An 18,193-nucleotide genomic window follows, 5' to 3' on the forward strand; every position below is an offset into this window, starting at 1 on the left:
ATGCTGCTGAATATTTTCCGCATGAAGGTCAGGTGAAATCTTTGGCAATATCTACAATGCATGTAGTTTTAATACCACGAGTGACATCGCAAAAGGCCCTAGTGAGACTATAGCCCAAGAGCCTGCATAAACCTGGTGCCGGCCCTGCATACACTAACACTGGCAATATTATTATTAGGTACAGTTTTCATCATTTCCAATATCTAAATCAGCAGCACATAAGAGAATGCAATAAGGCCAAGAGGTCTTATAAGCAGCAGAAAGAGATCTCACTTTGGCAACGACTATAGAGGGGGTAACGGATTTGGCACAGAGCAAATTCGGTCGGAATTTCCGAAAAGTTTTGAATATGCCAAAACAATTCAGTGAAAGAATATTTCTGAAGTGTTGTGCAATAAAAAATTTCTACAGCAATATTTGCAGCTGTGATTTCTATGTATAGTAGTATACCTGCTGAACTGTTGATGTGTAAGCACCAGCCCTTCTAATCGGATTGGGAACTTCACATCGCAGCTCCCCACCATATTTTGGATTTTAAAATCTAAAAACTTTGCTGGAAATCCCAATTTCTGTACAACTCGAGCATATTTTCTGGCTGCTAACCGAGACTGTTCTTCACTAAAAAACAAAAACGACAATGAACATCCAGGAGTTAAAATAAAAAACAGACTTTGTTTATAGATTATTTTCAGATGTAAAGACAAAAAAAAAAAAGTTATTCAAGTTTCTAATATACTACGATGAAGAAAAGAAAAAAAAAAAGTTATTCAAGTTTCTAATATACTACGATGAAGAAAAGAAAAAAAAAAAGTTATTCAAGTTTCTAATATACTACGATGAAGAAAAGAAAAAAAAAAAGTTATTCAAGTTTCTAATATACTACGATGAAGAAAAAAAAAAAGTTATTCAAGTTTCTAATATACTACGATGAAGAAAAGAAAAAAAAAAGTTATTCAAGTTTCTAATATACTACGATGAAAAGAAAAAAAAAAAAAAAATAATTCATTTTTTTAGGGCCTGTTCAAAATGCCAGAAACAATAGGAGACGCAAGCTGCGCTATTTTTCGCGGTAAAGACATGGACAACCTCACAGAACTCCGACTGAACCTATTAAAGTCAAAGGGGTTGTCAGGTGTCGATTGTGTCCGTTGTACAACACATCTGGCGCTTCAGCTATTTTTGTTGTTCTTCACCCGACTGAGCAGAACACCACAAATACCAACGCAGCTGTAAACCCGGCCTTCGTATTAGGTCTGTACATGTTTCCTGTCTCTAGATGTAACCAATAATGTTCTCAATCACATCAAGTAGAGATCCGTTAAAAGTGTGAAATTATAACCCAAAATGTAGTAAAATAGAAACAAGTATGACAATTTAACTGCACAGAAATCTGAAAGAGATGACACGTCTCTGAATGAAAATCACCAGAGCCACCGCTGCATAGATATTGGGACCGTTCCCCGGAACCCAGCAGAACTGTGAACTATGCAGGCTGTAAATTTGTATTTACAAGGTTTTTATATGTCACAGGATTAAAGGTGTTATCCAAGATCTCAAACAATATGGTTTATTTGAAATCTGAAATGTGCAGATGCACACTGCGGGGGCTTAGATATATACATTCAATATATCTTTATTATTATTTTAGGTTGCATAACAGCTATATTGATCATACTTCTAAATATAAGGTTTGTAGCGCTCAGTGCCAGGAGAGAGGCAAGCCTTATATTATATAGGCATGATGTTCAGTGTGGGGGCGCACTGTATAAGGTTCGCATTGTCGTGGCAGGTGAACTCGCACAGTAAGAACCTCACATTTATAAGGGCCTATTCACATCCCCGTTGCCCTTCCGTTGAGGGGTTCAGTCGGAGGTTTCTGTCAAGTTAACCCCTCAACTGAAAGGCAAATGGATACCTCCGCTTCCATTTCCCTCACCATTGATATCGATGGTGACGGAAACCTAGGTAATGGTGTCCATCTGTCACCGTTATGACGGTTCCATTCTTCTTGACAGAACCAATAGCGCAGTCGACTGCGCTATTGATTCCATGAAAATGACGGAACCGTCACAATGGTGAGAGATGGAAACCATTAGCTAGGTTTCCGTCACTATCGATATCAATGGTGAGGGAAACTGAAGCAGAGGATTCCGTTTGCTTGCCGCTGAGGGGTTAACCCAACGGAAACCTCCAACGGAACCCCTCAAAGGAACACTGACTGTGATGTGAACATAGCCCAAATAGAATACATATAGCAGCTATGCAATTTTATATTATAATTTTAAAAAAATAGAATAGGATATAATATATATATATATATATATATATATATATATATATATATATATATATATATATATATATATATTCAAATTGTGTGAGCCCACCTCATAGAGGTCGCCTTGTCGTGGCAGGTGGGCTCACACTATTTGCTCAAAACGTGCGCTAAGAACCCCCACTATTATAAGTAGATTTGTCAGTAATGCATATTTATTTATATTTAGTGGATCAGGTGACATTAGTGTTCGCAGTGTGCGGTCCCCATTTTCTTATGCGCTGTATAAATTTGCAGTCATAGGCGTTCTTGCACCTGTATACACATTTTTTTGGAATGTGCTGTTCAAACTTGTCTTGTTTATGTAATAAATATTCAAGCTATAAACATAGATATATCTTAGCACCTGCATTATTTTGTCTGGATTATACAAGAATTCAAAATTGATGGCCTAAATAGGCCATCAATATCAGATCCGTGGGGTTCCGACACTTGGCACTCGCTGCTCAGCAGTTCGAAGTGGCCCAAGGGCTTGCATGAGCACTGCAGTATTTTCATTGCAAGTACGAACCCGGGGTAAACACACACTGTTACTTTCATAGCAGCTGTGCAAGGTATTACAGCGCTGTCCCAGTCAAGTGGGAGCGCAGCAGTCCATTTACCCCTTTCCAGTCACAGCCATTATTTAGATTTTCGTTTCCATTATATCCTCTTTAACTTCCAATAGCCATAGCTTTTTTTTTTTCATTTTTCGTCAACACAGCCATATGAGGCTTGTTTTTTGCGACACGAGTTGGTTTTTCACGACACCATTTATTGTACCACATAGTGCATCAGGAAGATATAAAAAAATTAAAAATCTGTGGGGTGGTATAGGAAAAAAACAGATTCCGCAATATTTTGAGGGGTTTCGTTTTTACGGCTTTCACCGTATGGTAAAAGTGGCATGTTAACTCTATTCTGGTGGTCAATACGATTATAGCGACACCAAATTTATATAGTTTTTAGGTTTTACGCGGAAGGAACTAATTGTTAAAAATACAATTTGTTGCCACATTCTGAGAACCATCACGTCTATATTTCCGTCGATTGAGCTGTATAAGGACTTATTTTTTGCAGGGCGAGCTGTACCTTCTATTGGTAAACATTTGGGGCTACATCAGACTTTTTGATCACTTAATTTTTTGTGGGATACGAAGTGACCAAAAAAACTGCGATTCTGGAATTTTTTTTACACCACCAAAGGGTTTAAAGAGGCTCTGTCACCAGATTTTGCAACCCCTATCTGCTATTTCAGCAGATAGGCGCTGCAATGTAGATTACAGTAATGTTTTTATTTTTAAAAAACGAGCATTTTTGGCCAAGTTATGACCATTTTTGTATTTATGCAAATGAGGCTTGCTAAAGTCCAAGTGGGCGTGTTTACAGTAAAAGTCCAAGTGGGCGTGTATTATGTGCGTACATCGGGGCGTTTTTACTACTTTTACTAGCTGGGCGTTCTGACGAGAAGTATCATCCACTTCTCTTCAGAACGCCCAGCTTCTGGCAGTGCAGACACAGCCGTGTTCGAGAGATCACGCTGTGACGTCACTTACAGGTCCTGCATCGTGTCGGACGAGCGAGGACACATCGGCACCAGAGGCTACAGTTGATTCTGCAGCAGCATCGGCGTTTGCAGGTAAGTCGATGTAGCTACTTACCTGAAAACGCTGATGCTGCTGCAGAATCAACTGTAGCCTCTGGTGCCGGTGTCCTCTCTCGTCCGACACGATGCAGGACCTGTAAGTGACGTCACAGCGTGATCTCTCGAGAACACGGCTGTGTCTGCACTGCCAGAAGCTGGGCGTTCTGAAGAGAAGTGGATGATACTTCTCGTCAGAACGCCCAGCTAGTAAAAGTAGTAAAAACGCCCCGATGTACGCACATAATACACGCCCAGTTGTACTTTTACTTTAAACACGTCCAGTTGTACTTTTGCAAGCCTCATTTGCATAAATACAAAAATGGTCATAACTTGGCCAAAAATGCTTGTTTTTTAAAAATAAAAACGTTACTGTAATCTACATTGCAGCGCCTATCTGCTGCAATATCAGATAGGGGTTGCAAAATCTGGTGACAGAGCCTCTTTAACAGGAGATGAAGAAAGGCAGTCCTGGGGGCCTTCATTAGGCCCCTGAGCTGCCATGACAACCATAGGCACCCCCCCCCCATCGCGTTTTGGGGGCGCCCCCTCTTTCTAACATCTTAGATGTAGCGATAGAGCAAAGCATTGAAGGGGTTAAACGGTCAGGAGCAGCGCGATCGATGTTCTTGGCGGTTCGTCCGGGTGTCAGCTGTAATACACAGCTGACATCCGCTGCATACTGAGCAGGTTCAAACGGGTGAGGCCGCTCCAAACATCACAGCCCGCACCACAGCCCGCATTACGTCGTGGTGCGGGTAGGGATTAAACTGCTGATCGTAGGGGTGCTGAGAGTCGGAACTTTACCAATCTAATATTGATGGCCTCTCCGAAGTACAGGCCATTAATTTTGAAATCCTGACGAAAATTGGAAAAAATGAAATAGATCTTACAACCCACGCATCCATCTCTTTGTCAAGGTGAAGGATCTGTAAGGTCTGACCTGTTACATAGAATGCCTCGCAAACAATTTATTTTTACGCCAAATTACAACAAATCACAATCATCAGTAAAGAGGATACTTGCCTTTTAGCTCCTGTGCAAACCATTTTACCCGAGCTAAATATAAGCGCTGTGGTACGTGGTTCTCTTATCCTCATAATTACAGCAGCAAAACGCTAGAAGGAAGAAGAAAAGCAACGTTATATATTTCTTCACAAAATATAAAGTTATTCTGATGCATTGTTGTGGAGTTATCCAGTGGGGATGACCAAACTGGGTGAACACGTCTATCTCCTGAATTAAAGACTAAATCAAAACCGTTGTTTTTCAAGGCTGTGTCTAGAGTCACAGCATAATCTAAAGAGTATGTTCAAGGGTCACCTCACTTCCACAGAATTAGAAAAAAGGGGAAAGAAAAAAACAAAAACTGTGGCACCAGTTTTTCTGTATATTTTTTTTTACAGGAGCACTTTCAAGGAATCGTCCTAGACTTCTGTTTCTATTGAAAACGGCGGGAGTTCAGATGTAGTCTTTAACGGATTTTCTCAACTCCACGTACGTCATGGGAAGGGTCTATTTCTCGCATCCTGAAGTGCATGTACGTGACTGATCGACAGACTGACAGCTGATCTTCCGCTGCAATTGCTGGGATTGGAGAAGCCTCCTAACCCAGCCATTTAAAGGAAAGGTGTCACGGAACAAAAATTTTGGATATCAATTTGCATTTAGTGTTTTAGTATAAAATCTTTTATTTATGTGTGTGTTTGTTTTTTACTTTTTTCTAACTTTTACTTCACTATGGGGGCTGCTATTTTGTTTTTCATCTCTGTGTGTGTCGATTAACGACACATACAGAGATGGAATACGGCAGCTACAGTGCATAGGAGTCAATGAACAGGAGCCGTCCCATTGACTTTGCACTATGGCTCTGTCCTGCGCAGACGCAGGTCAGAGTCACACAGAGCAGAGCAGCTGGTTGCAGGGAGAGAGCAGGCGCCATCTTGAAGACCAGCTGCACTGCAGGTAAGATGTGTGTCTCTGCATGTCCCACTCTCTACCTCACAGACCCCCGCTCTCGTGACCCCCGACGGGGGTCAAGCCCTGCCCTCATGCCGTAGTTGTGGTTCTGTCTGCGGTGATGGCGGTGGGTAGCTCTGACACCCGCCTCCCCCGTCGGGTCATCTCAGGACAGAAGGGGTGTCCGGATTGGAGACACAGCGCCGCACCTGTCCTAAGGTTTTGTCTGGTATTGCAGTTCACCTCCATTGAAGTGAATAGGACAGAGCTGTAATACCACACACGACCTGAGGACAGGTGCGGCGCCATGTTTTCCTGGACAACCCCTTGAAGACTTTTCCCGTGCGTGTGTGCACGGGCGCCGCTGATACTTCATAGCCGCTTATCAGCTGTTTTGAAGAATCAGCGGCGAGAACACACACACACATCCCCCAAACACGCAAAATCAAGTGTAATCAAGCGTTTTTTTATTTGTTTTTTTGCACGTAAAATGTGCAAAAAAAAAAACCATGTCAAATACACGGCGCGTGAACCGGTCAACTGAAAAGTCATTCACTTCACTTTTATCATTCTAAGGCTGGGTTCACACGACCTATTTTCAGGCGTAAACGAGGTGTTTTACGCCTCGATTTACGCCTGAAAAGACGGCTCCAATACGTCGGCAAACATCTGCCCATTCACTTGAATGGGTTTGTCGACGTACTGTGCCGACGACCTGTCATTTTACGCGTCGCTGTCAAAAGACGGCACGTAAAATAACAGCCTCGGCAAAGAAGTGCAGGACACTTATATACAGGACACTTCTTGGGACGTAATTTGAGCCGTTTTTCATTGAAATCAATGAAGAACAGCTCCAAATTACGGCCGTAATTGACGCCTCGCTAAACGCGAGTACGAGCAATTACGTCTGAAATGACGGAGCTGTTTTCGCCTAAAAACAGCTCCGTCATTTCAGACGTAAATGCAGTTAGCGTGTGCACATACCCTAGGGGTACGTTCACACACAATGTTTTCAGCTGAAAAATCGGAAGCAGAACGCCTACAAGCATCTGCCCATTGGTTTCAATGGGAAATACGGCATTCTGTTCGACAGAACGTTTTTTACGTGGTAGTTTTCCAAAAACGGCACGTAAAAAGACGCCCGACCAAAATGAAGTGCACATCACTTCTTGGGACGTTTTTGGAGCAGTTTTTCATTGAATTTATAGAAAAACAGCTCCAAAAACGGCCGTTAAAAAACGCGAGTTTGATTAAAAAATGGCTGAAAATCAGGATCGGTTTTCCCTTTGTTTAGTAAGAGTTTGAACATACACTTAGCCTTTTGGTGTGTCCTATAACTTCTTCCAGCTGCAGAATCACACCCAATATGGCTGCCGGACACTGCTTAGCAATTTGAAGACACCTTTACCTGGCTTGTGAGAGGGGGGGTGAGGTTCCCTCCCACATTTACAGCAGCTGTGAGTCAGGTTGCTTTGCCTTATTCACCTTGCTGTAATTCTGGGAAGTGCTCAACCTGGAGGCCAACATGTCAAATTATTATTTCATTTTTTATACTTTCCACCATACGGAAAAAATACAGCAAAAAACGTAAAAAATATAATAGAAATATGTAACGACACTTAAAAAAAAAAAAGGTTTAATTTGCGACACATTCCCTTTAATGCCGCGGTCAATAGCGACTGCAGCATTTAAGCGGTTTGACAATTGGTGAGAGCTCCCTCAGTCATCCATTAGCAGACGGCTAACGCCATTGTAGCCAGGGGCCTAACAAGTAGGCACGTCCTAACAGTCTGCCTGTCACTTTTACACTTACATGCAGTAATGAATTGGTAACCGGAGTATACCAAATAATTATATAAGCAATCAAGAGATCACACGGTAAAGTCCCCTAGTGGGACTAAAAAAAAAAGTTTTTTGTGAAAGTAAAAAAAAAACAAAAAAAAAACCATATGGTGTCCCCGTAAATTGTAACGGCTTGAACAACAGTTAACATTACGTAAACCACATGAACACCGTAAAAAAAAATACTGCAGCCTCTTTTTTTTCACCCCCCCCCCTAAAATAAATAAAAAAAAAGTCTAATTAAATGCACCCTAAAATGGTACCAATGAAAAAGTAATCTCGTCCTGAAAAAAACAAGCTCACATATGGTTGATGCAAAAAATAAAAATTCAAATAAAAAAATGCTATGGCCCTTAGTGACCAGCCTATTTTAGACATTAACGACTAAGCTATTTTTTTACGTTTTTCCATCGTCGCATTCCAAGAGCTATATATTTTATTTTTGCGTCGACATAGCTGTATAAGGTCTTGTTTTTTGTGAGAAGTTGTATTTTTAATAGCACCATTTTGGGGTACATATAATGGATTAACTTTTATTAACTTTTTTAGGTGGTAATTGAACAAACCAAATATACGTTTCGCCACCCTTTTTTTGCGTCTTAGATTTACGTTGTTTACGGTTTGGTACAAGTGACATAATAACTTTATTCAGTGAGTCATTACGATTGTAGCGATACCAAATTTATATAGATTTTTTATGTTTTACTACTTTTACACAGTAAAAATACTTTATTATTTGTTTGTGTGTCGCCATGTTTTAAGAGCCATAATGGTTTTATTTTTACGCCGATGCAGCTGTATGAGGGCTTGCTTTTTGCGGGACGACTTTTTTTAACTTGAAACTTATTTATTTTATTTATTTTTTTACCTTTTCACAACATTTTTTTTCCCTTTTTTGGCCCACTATGGGACTTGAAGGCATGAAGCCCTGATAGCTCTTCTAATACACTGCACTACCTACATCGTACAGTGTATTATAGCTGTCAGCTATTCACTGACAGCAAGCATATTACGCTTCGCCTCCCAGCAAGGCCTAATAGGCTTCCATACTAGGAGGCCATTGTTAGGTTTGCGATACCCTGTGGGTGACGATCGTTGCCATTAGCAATCATTGTGTGCGATCTAACCACCTAGATGCAGTGATCGCTGCATCTAAGGGTTTATATCGGTCGGGTCTGAGGCTAGCTTCGATCCTGGCCGTTACAGCAGGGTGTCAGCTGTAATATACAGCAGACACCCAGTAGTGATGGCGCTGGCTCAGGTCCAGCTCCATCACGTACAGATACGTGGGAAGGCGCTAACACACTAGCTCCCATCACATAACTGTACGTGATTTTGCGGGAAGGGGTAAGTGGGCACACAGTTACATGTCCGATCGCCTCACGTTCAGTTCAGACGTCGTAACAATGTTTACAACCCAGTTTTCTTGTCAAGGAGCTGTGATTGGTCAGTCACAGCAGACTGGCACAGTAAGACAGCAGGGGACCAATCAACTGTCAAACAGTTGATGGCGCAGTTCTGTCACCTTGTCCTTTGACAGGGTGACTGTTAGCCAGAACGCACCAGTGCGTCTCGGTGCCTTAAAGCACTGCAATACAGGACGTACTGGTGCGTTAAGGGGTTAATGGCAGGGCCTGAAAAGGCCTTAATGACTAGCTAATTTTTTTAATTTTTGTGCCTCTGCCTTTCAGCAGCCATAACTTTTTTTTTTTCATTGACGTGGCTGTATGAGGCCTTGTTTTATGCAGCAGAAATTGTATTTTGTTTTTGTGGGAGTAAAAGAAAATGAACTTAAGTTCTCATTTATTCTGGCTGCGTGAAAATAGGAAAAAGCGATTCTCGTCATTGTTTTTTTGCTTATTTTTTATCCTGTTCACGTTTCAAGCTAGGTAACCTGTTAAATTAATTCTTCAGGCTATTACAGTCGTGTAGATATCTAATGCGTAGGTTATTTGTTTTTATGTATGGACAAAATATATTTTATTAAAAATAACGAACATGGGGACATTTATTTACTTTAATCCCATTTAGGGCCAGTTCACGTAGAGGTTTTTGTTTTTTTTACACGTTTGACGGGGAAACCGTGTCGGAAAACGCTTAAAAAGATGGCCAAAAATGCCTCCCATTGATTTTAATGGGAGGCGGAGGAGTTTTTTCCCACGAGCGACATGCCCTATCTTTTGGCGTTTAAGTCTCTGACCGCCCATAAACCTCAATGGGAGGCAAAGAATGTGTATTTCGCCCGCGGGCGAAAAACGGCGTGAAGGGAGAGCAAAATCTGCCTCAAAATTCCAAACTGAATTTTGAGGCAGATTTTCAGCCTGCAAAAAAAACTCTGTGTGAACTCAGGGATAACTATTTTATACTTATAATGTATTTGCATACTCTTGTATGCCAATACATTAGACTGTGCCACTATGACACAGGCTTCTGTTAGGGCAGCACATAGTGTGTCCCAATAGCAGGCAAACTGTACAGACAGCCATGGGGTCCTTTTCTACGTCCCCAGGGCTGACTGCAGAGGGATTCCCTGATATTCAATCACGTCACCAGGTTTCCAGAGACATCAAAGAGGGTAGTTCCCTTTGATCATGCCATGATCACGGACAGCTGCAATCAAAGGGTTAAACTGCTGGGTTCAGAATGTATTCCGATCCCAGCTGTATTCAGGAGCCTGCTCTAAGTTCAGGAGCAATTACTTACTCCTGCTTAGGAGGATGAGCGTTCACAGGAGCGCTCATCAGCCTCTTTTACAGCGATACCAAAAGACGTCGCTGTAGGCGAAGCACCTGCACCACCTGCTGTCAAAAGATGGGCGGTCGTTACGGGGTTACTGACCAACTACATTTTTGCCTCTACCCCTTTCAGCAGCCATAATTTTTATTGTTTTTCATTGACTAGGTTTTGTTTTATGCAGGAGAAATTGGTATTTTTTTCCATTTTGTGTGGGGGGGGGGGGGACAAAAAAAAAATTGAGTCACTTTGTAAATTATATCATTTGTATCTGCGGCGTAAATATAGAGAACAGCATTTTCAGCATAGTTTATTTTTTATCCCGTTCACATTTTACGCTAAACTAAACCCAAACCTGTTAAACATTTGACCGTTAAACAACACCGTTTGCTGAAACAAAGCAGCAAAGGCGCTCAGCCTAACTTCTGCCGCTTTGTTTTAGCGATAGGTGGGGGCTCCAGTGCTTTTTTTAAAAGTCTAGTTACCCTTTAATTATTTTGGTATTTACCATAATGGAGATACCTAATATGTGTAGGCTTTTCATTTATATGTAGTAGGTATGGGCGATTATGACCTAAAACAAAATCACGATTAATTGAACATGTAAGCTCCATTACGATTATTGAACGGTTTAGTCCACACCTTTTTACATACCATGCCCCCTATTTGCATGCTACACCATCGAATTAATATTTATCCCCTGAGCCTGCTGTATATAACACAAAGCCCCCACACATTAGAATACAAAGCCCCATAGCTGCTTCCACACATTATAATGCCCCCCATAACTGCCAACCCCACAGCATAATGCCCCCATACATGCCACATAGTATAACACCCCCATAACTGACTTCCACGCAGTATAATGCCCCCATAGCTGAACCCCACACAGTATAAAGCACCCCATAGCTGCCCCCTCGATGTATAATTCCCCCAACACTGCCCCCAATTGTACCGGATAAAATTATACATACTCACCTAACTCAGTTCCTAGGGTCCCCTGCTCTACCATTGGATTCAACTGTATCAGCATTCTGAAGATGCAGATATAGTTTAAACCGGGAGAAAAATTATTATTACTTAGCGGTACAGCACCACCAGGAGGGATTGCCCGCCTCCAAAGGAACAGGAAGCAGTTTTCAGTTTAAATTTCCCCACTTCTTTACTTTCTCCAGTTAATACCCGAGGCTTGAGACCATACAGGCTAAGAATTGTAATATTATTCAAATAAATTTATGTAAAAGGGTGGTAAAAAACCTGGTGCGGTCATGGAGGTTCAAAAGGAGAATCAAATTACCAGTAAGTAATAATCATTTTCCCTCCACGACAGCACCACCAAGAATATTAACACATTTTTTTTTTCCTGGGGGGGACGGCGACGACAACGGCCTGTAAAACTTTACGGCCAAAGCGAATGTCTTGGCTGGACATTACATCCAATCTATAGTGTTTTAAAAAAAAAAGTATTTGGAATAGACCATGTTGCAGCCTTACAGATCTGCTCAATTGAGGCAGAAGCGTTCTCAGCCCTGGGGGTAGAAACAGCTCTGGTTCAATGAGCTTTAAAAGGGGTTTTCCACTATCTGAAAACGGATGACCTATCCACCGCATAGGTCATCAGTATATGATCGGTATGTGTCCGACCCCCCCGGACCGATCTATATATATCTATATATATATATGGTCATATATATGGCTGCTTCTGGCTCCAACTACTGCATCTCGTTCCAAACATCTGGTGTACGGAGGCAGCCGGAGTTGCGGATCGGTGCGGGGTCTGGATGTCGGACACGCACCGATCATATACTGATAACCTATTCACCGGATAGGTTTTCAGAAAGAGGACAACCCCTTTAAGCATCAAAAGAAGAGACTTCTCCATGACTTTGTAGGAATGGGGAATGGCTTCCTTGATCCATCTTGAAATAGAAATCTTGCGTGCCTTGTGACCTCGATTTATGCCGTGGAACTGAATGAACAATTGCTCCTGACATCTGAAAGAAGATGTATCCCCCCATATCTAGACAAAACAAAATCTGACATCCAACGTATGAAATTGCACCTCCTTTTCATTCTTAGGGGGAAGAGCAGAAAGAAGGAAAGGAATATCTCTTGCGGACAATGAAATTTGGACACTACCTTTGGAAGAAAATATGGTAAGGGCTTTAGAATGATACTATCTTCCAGGATGTTTAAATAGTAAGGAGAGGATCAGAAGGATTGTATTTATCCAACTCTCAGAGCAGATGTTATTGCTAGAAGAAAAACAGTCTTCAGGGTTAGGAATTTCAAGGAAGCATCCTGAATTGGTTCAAAATGATGTCTGGTAAGTGAGGTCAGTACGAAATTCAGATCCCAAGGAGGGACTCTGGAAACAATTGGATCCATACGAGAAGATGCTCTGAAGAATCTCTTCACCCACAGATGTCTGCTAGCCTCTGATCCAGGAAGGCACGAAGGGCTGCAGTATGGACTTTCAAGGTACTGGTTCTTAAAGAGGACCTGTCACCTCATTATAAGTGCCCTATCTCCTACATAACGTGATCGGCGCTGTAATGTAGATCACAGCAGTGGTTTTTATTTAGAAAAACGATCAATTTTGACGGAGTTATGACCTACTTTAGATTAATGATAATGACTTTCTTAATAGACAACTGGGCGTGTTTTTACTTTTTGACCAAGTGGGCGTTGTAAAGAGAAAAGTGTATGACGCTGACCAATCAATGTTCTCTCCATTCATGTACTCAACACATAGTGATCTTGCGAGATCATGATGTGCTGTCACTTACTCACACATTAACGTTACTGAAGTGTCTTGAGAGTGAATAGACATCACCTCCAGCCAGGACGCGATGCCTATTCACAATCCCGACACTTCGGGACACTCAGTCTCAAGACACTTCAGTAAAGTTGATGTGAAAGTGACAGCACATAGTGATCTCGCAAGATCACTATGTGCGGAGTACATGAATGGCGAGAAGTATGACGCTGATGGGTCAGCGTCATACACTTCTCTCCACAACGCCCACTTGGTCAAAAAGTAAAAACACGCCAAGTTGTCTATTAAGAAAGTCATTAGCATAAATCTAAAATAGGCCATAACTGTCAAAATGTATAGTTTTTCTAAATAAAAACTACTGTTGTGCTCTACATTACAGTGTCGATCACATTATGTAGGAGATAGGGCACTTATAATGTGGTGACAGAGCCTATTTAAGCCTAAGTCAAGTCCTGACTGAAGAAAATCCAGGATAGTGGATATCCTGGTTTGGAGAAAAAAAAATCTGTTGAAGAGGTTTGCTTCAGGAAGGAGAGTTATGTTCTCCAAACTCTGTGGCAAATTTTGGAGGGGACCTTTTTCCTGCTCTTCAAGAAGGTATCTACCACGTTTTTTTTGAGAGGCCCTTTTCCATCAACATGTTCTGTTCAACATCCAAGCTGTAAGATGAAGTTGCTTCACCACTGGGTGAAGAATTGGACCCTGGAACAGATAGTCTCGCCTGAGAACTACTTGCCATGGGGCTTCTTTAGACAGCCAGAGCAATAGTAAAAACCTTGACGTCTTGGGCCAATATGGGGCTTTTAGAATAACCGTCGCTTTGTCCTACAACACCTTCTTCAGTACCCTGAGGATGAGAGGGAATGGAGGAATGACATATAGGAGTTTGCCACTCCAAGGTTGACGGGGCATCTACTCCTGATAGATTGTCTTTGTGAAACAGGGAAAAGAACTTAGAGGCTCCGTCACCAGATTTTCAAACCCCTATCTCCTATTGCAGCAGATCGGCGCTGCACTGTAGATAATAATAACGTTGTTTTTTTTTCAAAAACTAGCATTTTTAGCCAAGTTATGACCATTTTTATATTTATGCAAATTAGCCTTTCTTAAGTACAACTGGGCGTGTTTAAAGTTATGTCCAAGTGGGCGTGTATTGTGTGTACATCTGGCCATTTTTACAGGTTTTACTAGCTGGGCGTTGTGAATGGAAGTGTATGATGCTGACAAATCAGCATCATCCACTTCTCTTCGTTACCACCCAGCTTCTGGCAGTGCACAGACACACAGCGTGTCCTCGCAAGATGACGCTGTGACGTCACTCACTTCCTCCCACAGGAACTTCATTGCGTCGGATGAGCGAGGACACGCTGTGTGTCTGAACTGCCAGAAGCTGGGTGGTAACGAAGAGAAGTGGATGATGCTGATTCGTCAGCATCATACACTTCTATTCACAACGCCCAGCTAGTAAAACAAGTAAAAACGCCCAGATGTAACGAACACAATACACGCCCACTTGGACATAACTTTAAAAACGCCCAGTTGTACTTAAGGCTCATTTGCATAAATATAAAAATGGTCATAACTTGGCCAAAAATGCTCGTTTTTGAAAAAAAACAAAACGTTACTGTTATCTACATTGCATCGCCGATCTGCTGCAATAGGAGATAGGGGTTTGAAAATCTGGTGACAGAGCCTCTTTAACCTTCCTGTTCTTCCCGTCTGCGAACCGATCTATCTCCGGCTGTACCCATCTTTTGATAAGTTCTTTGTATATCTGCAGATTTAAACACCACCCCCTGTAAATAAGGTCTGTCTGCTCAGGTGGTCTGCTACCTAATTTTCTGTTTCTCTTAGATGTATAGCAGAGACAGATCATTTTGCTCGGCCCAGATAAAGATTTGTTCTGATACCTGACAAAGGAGCCGGCTTCTCGTTCCTCCTTTTTTGTTCAGGTATGCTACTGTAGAGACATTGTCTGAAAATATCCGGATGTCTTTGCCCTTTAGTAGACTTTCTAAGGCTTTCAGAGCTTCCCAGACCGCAGTTAGTTCTCTTAAGTTTGATGAAGCTCTTGATAGAGAGGTTCCATGAAGGTGTACCATGTTTTGACCCAAATGGGCTCCCCATCCGGACTGACTGGCATCTGTAGTTATGGCTACTGGGTACCTTTGTGACCACAAGATACCTCTTGATAAATGTATTTCTTGTGTCCACCACATCAGAGATTATTTTACCCTGAAAGGAATTATCCTCTTGTGATTTAGAGATTCCTGCTTCTTGTCCCAACATGACAGAAGGGAGGAAGAATTCTTGAGTGCGCCTGGGCCCATCTGACTGCTGGAATGGAAGATGTTGTTAGTAACCCCAACACGGACATTATCTCTCCTATAGAAGCCCATGTTCGATAAACGAAGGAAGTGACCTTCCGGAGTAGCGCATCTCTTCTCTATTGGTCAGCGTCATACACTTCTCTTCACAACGCCCAGATGGTAAAAAGTAAAAACACGCCCTATTGTCCATTAAGAAATTAATTACCATAAATCTAAAGTTACTCATAACTTTCTCAAAAATGATCGTTTTTCAAAATAAAAACCACTGTTATCTACATTACAGCGCCGATCAGATTATGTAGGAGATAGGGCATTTATAATCTGGTGACAGAGCCTCTTTAAATATATTGTATGCTAAATGACTTCATAATTTATTTTATTTTTTTTAATCCCATGAAAGTATAATTTTTAAACGTGTGTGTGTGCACACTATACTGTGTCACTGACATAGGCTGCTGTTATGGCAACACATAATGAAGTCCTGTAAGTAGTTCAGAGCGCACAAGGCCCAAAAACAGCGGTTAGCCGCCATTGAAAGACATAGCGCCAACGACTGGATAAACCAGACACCAGGAGGAATAAGTGCCTGATGGTCTAAATTACGACCGAAACGTCGCACTAAACCTCTGGCATCAACGATTGATTAAATAAAATTAAAGATTTTCAAAAATCACTAACTTGTGTGCTGAATACTTCTTTGCTACATAATGAAGTCCTATCAGGGTCCCTAGGGCTGACTGCCCAGGATTTTCGATGACACTATTGTAGAGGGGAGACCCCTTTGATCAAGCTGCAGTCATGGACCGTGGTGATCGAAGGGTTACACAGCTGGGGTTGGAGTTTCCTACAAATCCCAGCAGTATTCACTTAATACAGGAGCTATTAACCGCTCCCCTTACAAGACCCCGAACTTGCACCGCCTGCATCAAAAGAGTGGACAGTAGTTAAGGTGTTAACCACAACAAACTACAATGGGAGGGGGTACTGTAATTAGCAAAGAATAATCCAGTAACAATTTTAGGGACAGAAGTTTAGGAGAATCTTAAAGGCTATGTAAACTTTTGAAAGCAAAAAGGTCAGTCTGTGTTTTGCAACTTTGAGTTTTTATTAAAAATTCTTTACTTTATACAGAATACAGAGCAGCTGTGTCTCAAAAAGAACAGATGTATCTTAGGTTGAATCCTGTACCCGTCAGGTCCGCAGGACTGACTGTTTCAGTGGTTGAGTGTGACTGGTCACAGAGCATGTACACAAACTATCCCATAGAAATGAGTCAATTCGAGTTTCCAAACTTCCATGTGGCTACTGTAAAGCAAAATCTCTGAACGGCAACTCACAGCACAAGCAAGATGGTTGCCCCATAATCATTTATCATGGGTCGGTTGTGAATAGGAATTTTTTAGCATTGGGAACACTAGCATTGTTTGTATACCTCAACACTAGGAGCTTCCGGTGCGGTTATCACGGACTCTAGTGTGAATTAGGGTCAAGACTATTGTTATGCCCATTTTTCAAATGCTGATTCCGTATTGATATTCTTGTTGAACACTGAGCTATAGGAGGTTCATAATTGAATTAGAACTCCGTGTTTATTATTTAATACGTTTTTATACACACGGTGGGGCTTTTTCACAGTGGTGATTGTACCCCTGTTTTTAGAGAGTTATAAATAAATGTTATATTTTACTCATATTACACCAGTGAATCCCATAATCATTTACAAAAAAAAAAAAAGTAAAATGTAAAATTTCAGAGCTGATCAGTGGGGTACCAAGAGTCGGACCCTGACCTATCAGAAATTGATGGCCTATCCTGAGGATAGGTGATCAATTTTTTTTTTTTTTTTAGGGACTAGACAACCCCTTTAACTTAGCTAAATAAAAATACTACTTTTCCTATAAACGTGCCCCAATAGGTTTACATTATAATAGAATCTTATGGAGAGGAGCCCCTTTTGGAATAAACAGCATACTGGATAAAACACAAAAGATTTCCAAAAGACCTATAATACAATAAAAACTTTGCCGTAAGTACTAGAATATTTCTTGACAAAACAATAATTTCATAATACACTGACAGTTTTCTATTGGTTACTAACAGAACAATTTCAGTCCTACCTTTGGATTATATTCAGCATTTCGAGCTCTAAGTGCAATTGTTTTTAAGTCCAATTTGCAGCCAAGATTTACTGTGGACACAATATTTCTAGAGGAAAGATAACCACAATTATAAAATCATAAAACGTATCCATGGGGGATAACAAACTACAGCCCATATTGACAGTTGTGCAATATCCTTACTGAACGCTAAAAAACTAGCATAAAATGTGATACTTTGTATAGAATATAGTGCAAAGGATCAGAGCCCACGCAAGACCCTCATTCCTGGTATCTTGGAGTTTACCCATCACACACACAAGGTTAGGTGGTTTGCAGAAAAAAACAATTCCCTCTGCAGCCATTTTTATTTTTCATTTTCGCTTAACCCTTCCCACCTTTGAAAAGCCATAACGTTTATTTTTCAATCGATATGGCCGTATGAGGGCTCGTTTTTTGCAGGAGTTGTAGTTTCACGGGACCATTTATTTTACCATA

General features: G+C 41.3%; 1 protein-coding gene across 4 annotated transcripts in view; it reads right to left on the reverse strand.

Annotated features, from left to right (window-relative positions):
* TBP (TATA-box binding protein) overlaps window positions 1-18,193 on the reverse strand; it is a 99,370-nt gene that overhangs the window by 17,117 nt on the left and 64,060 nt on the right. For 3 of the 4 annotated variants that reach the window (XM_075862589.1, XM_075862587.1, XM_075862590.1), the window contains exons 4-6: window positions 17,717-17,804; window positions 4,983-5,074; window positions 451-618 (exon numbers count right to left, since the gene is read on the reverse strand). In XM_075862589.1, coding sequence (XP_075718704.1) covers window positions 451-618; window positions 4,983-5,074; window positions 17,717-17,804 — 348 coding nt within the window. The remainder of the gene's footprint in view (window positions 1-450; window positions 619-4,982; window positions 5,075-17,716; window positions 17,805-18,193) is intronic. The other variant, XM_075862591.1, reaches the window with a different exon arrangement.

The sequence above is a fragment of the Rhinoderma darwinii genome, chromosome 4 (genome assembly GCF_050947455.1).
Source record: "Rhinoderma darwinii isolate aRhiDar2 chromosome 4, aRhiDar2.hap1, whole genome shotgun sequence".
NCBI classification, from domain to species: Eukaryota; Metazoa; Chordata; class Amphibia; order Anura; family Rhinodermatidae; genus Rhinoderma; species Rhinoderma darwinii.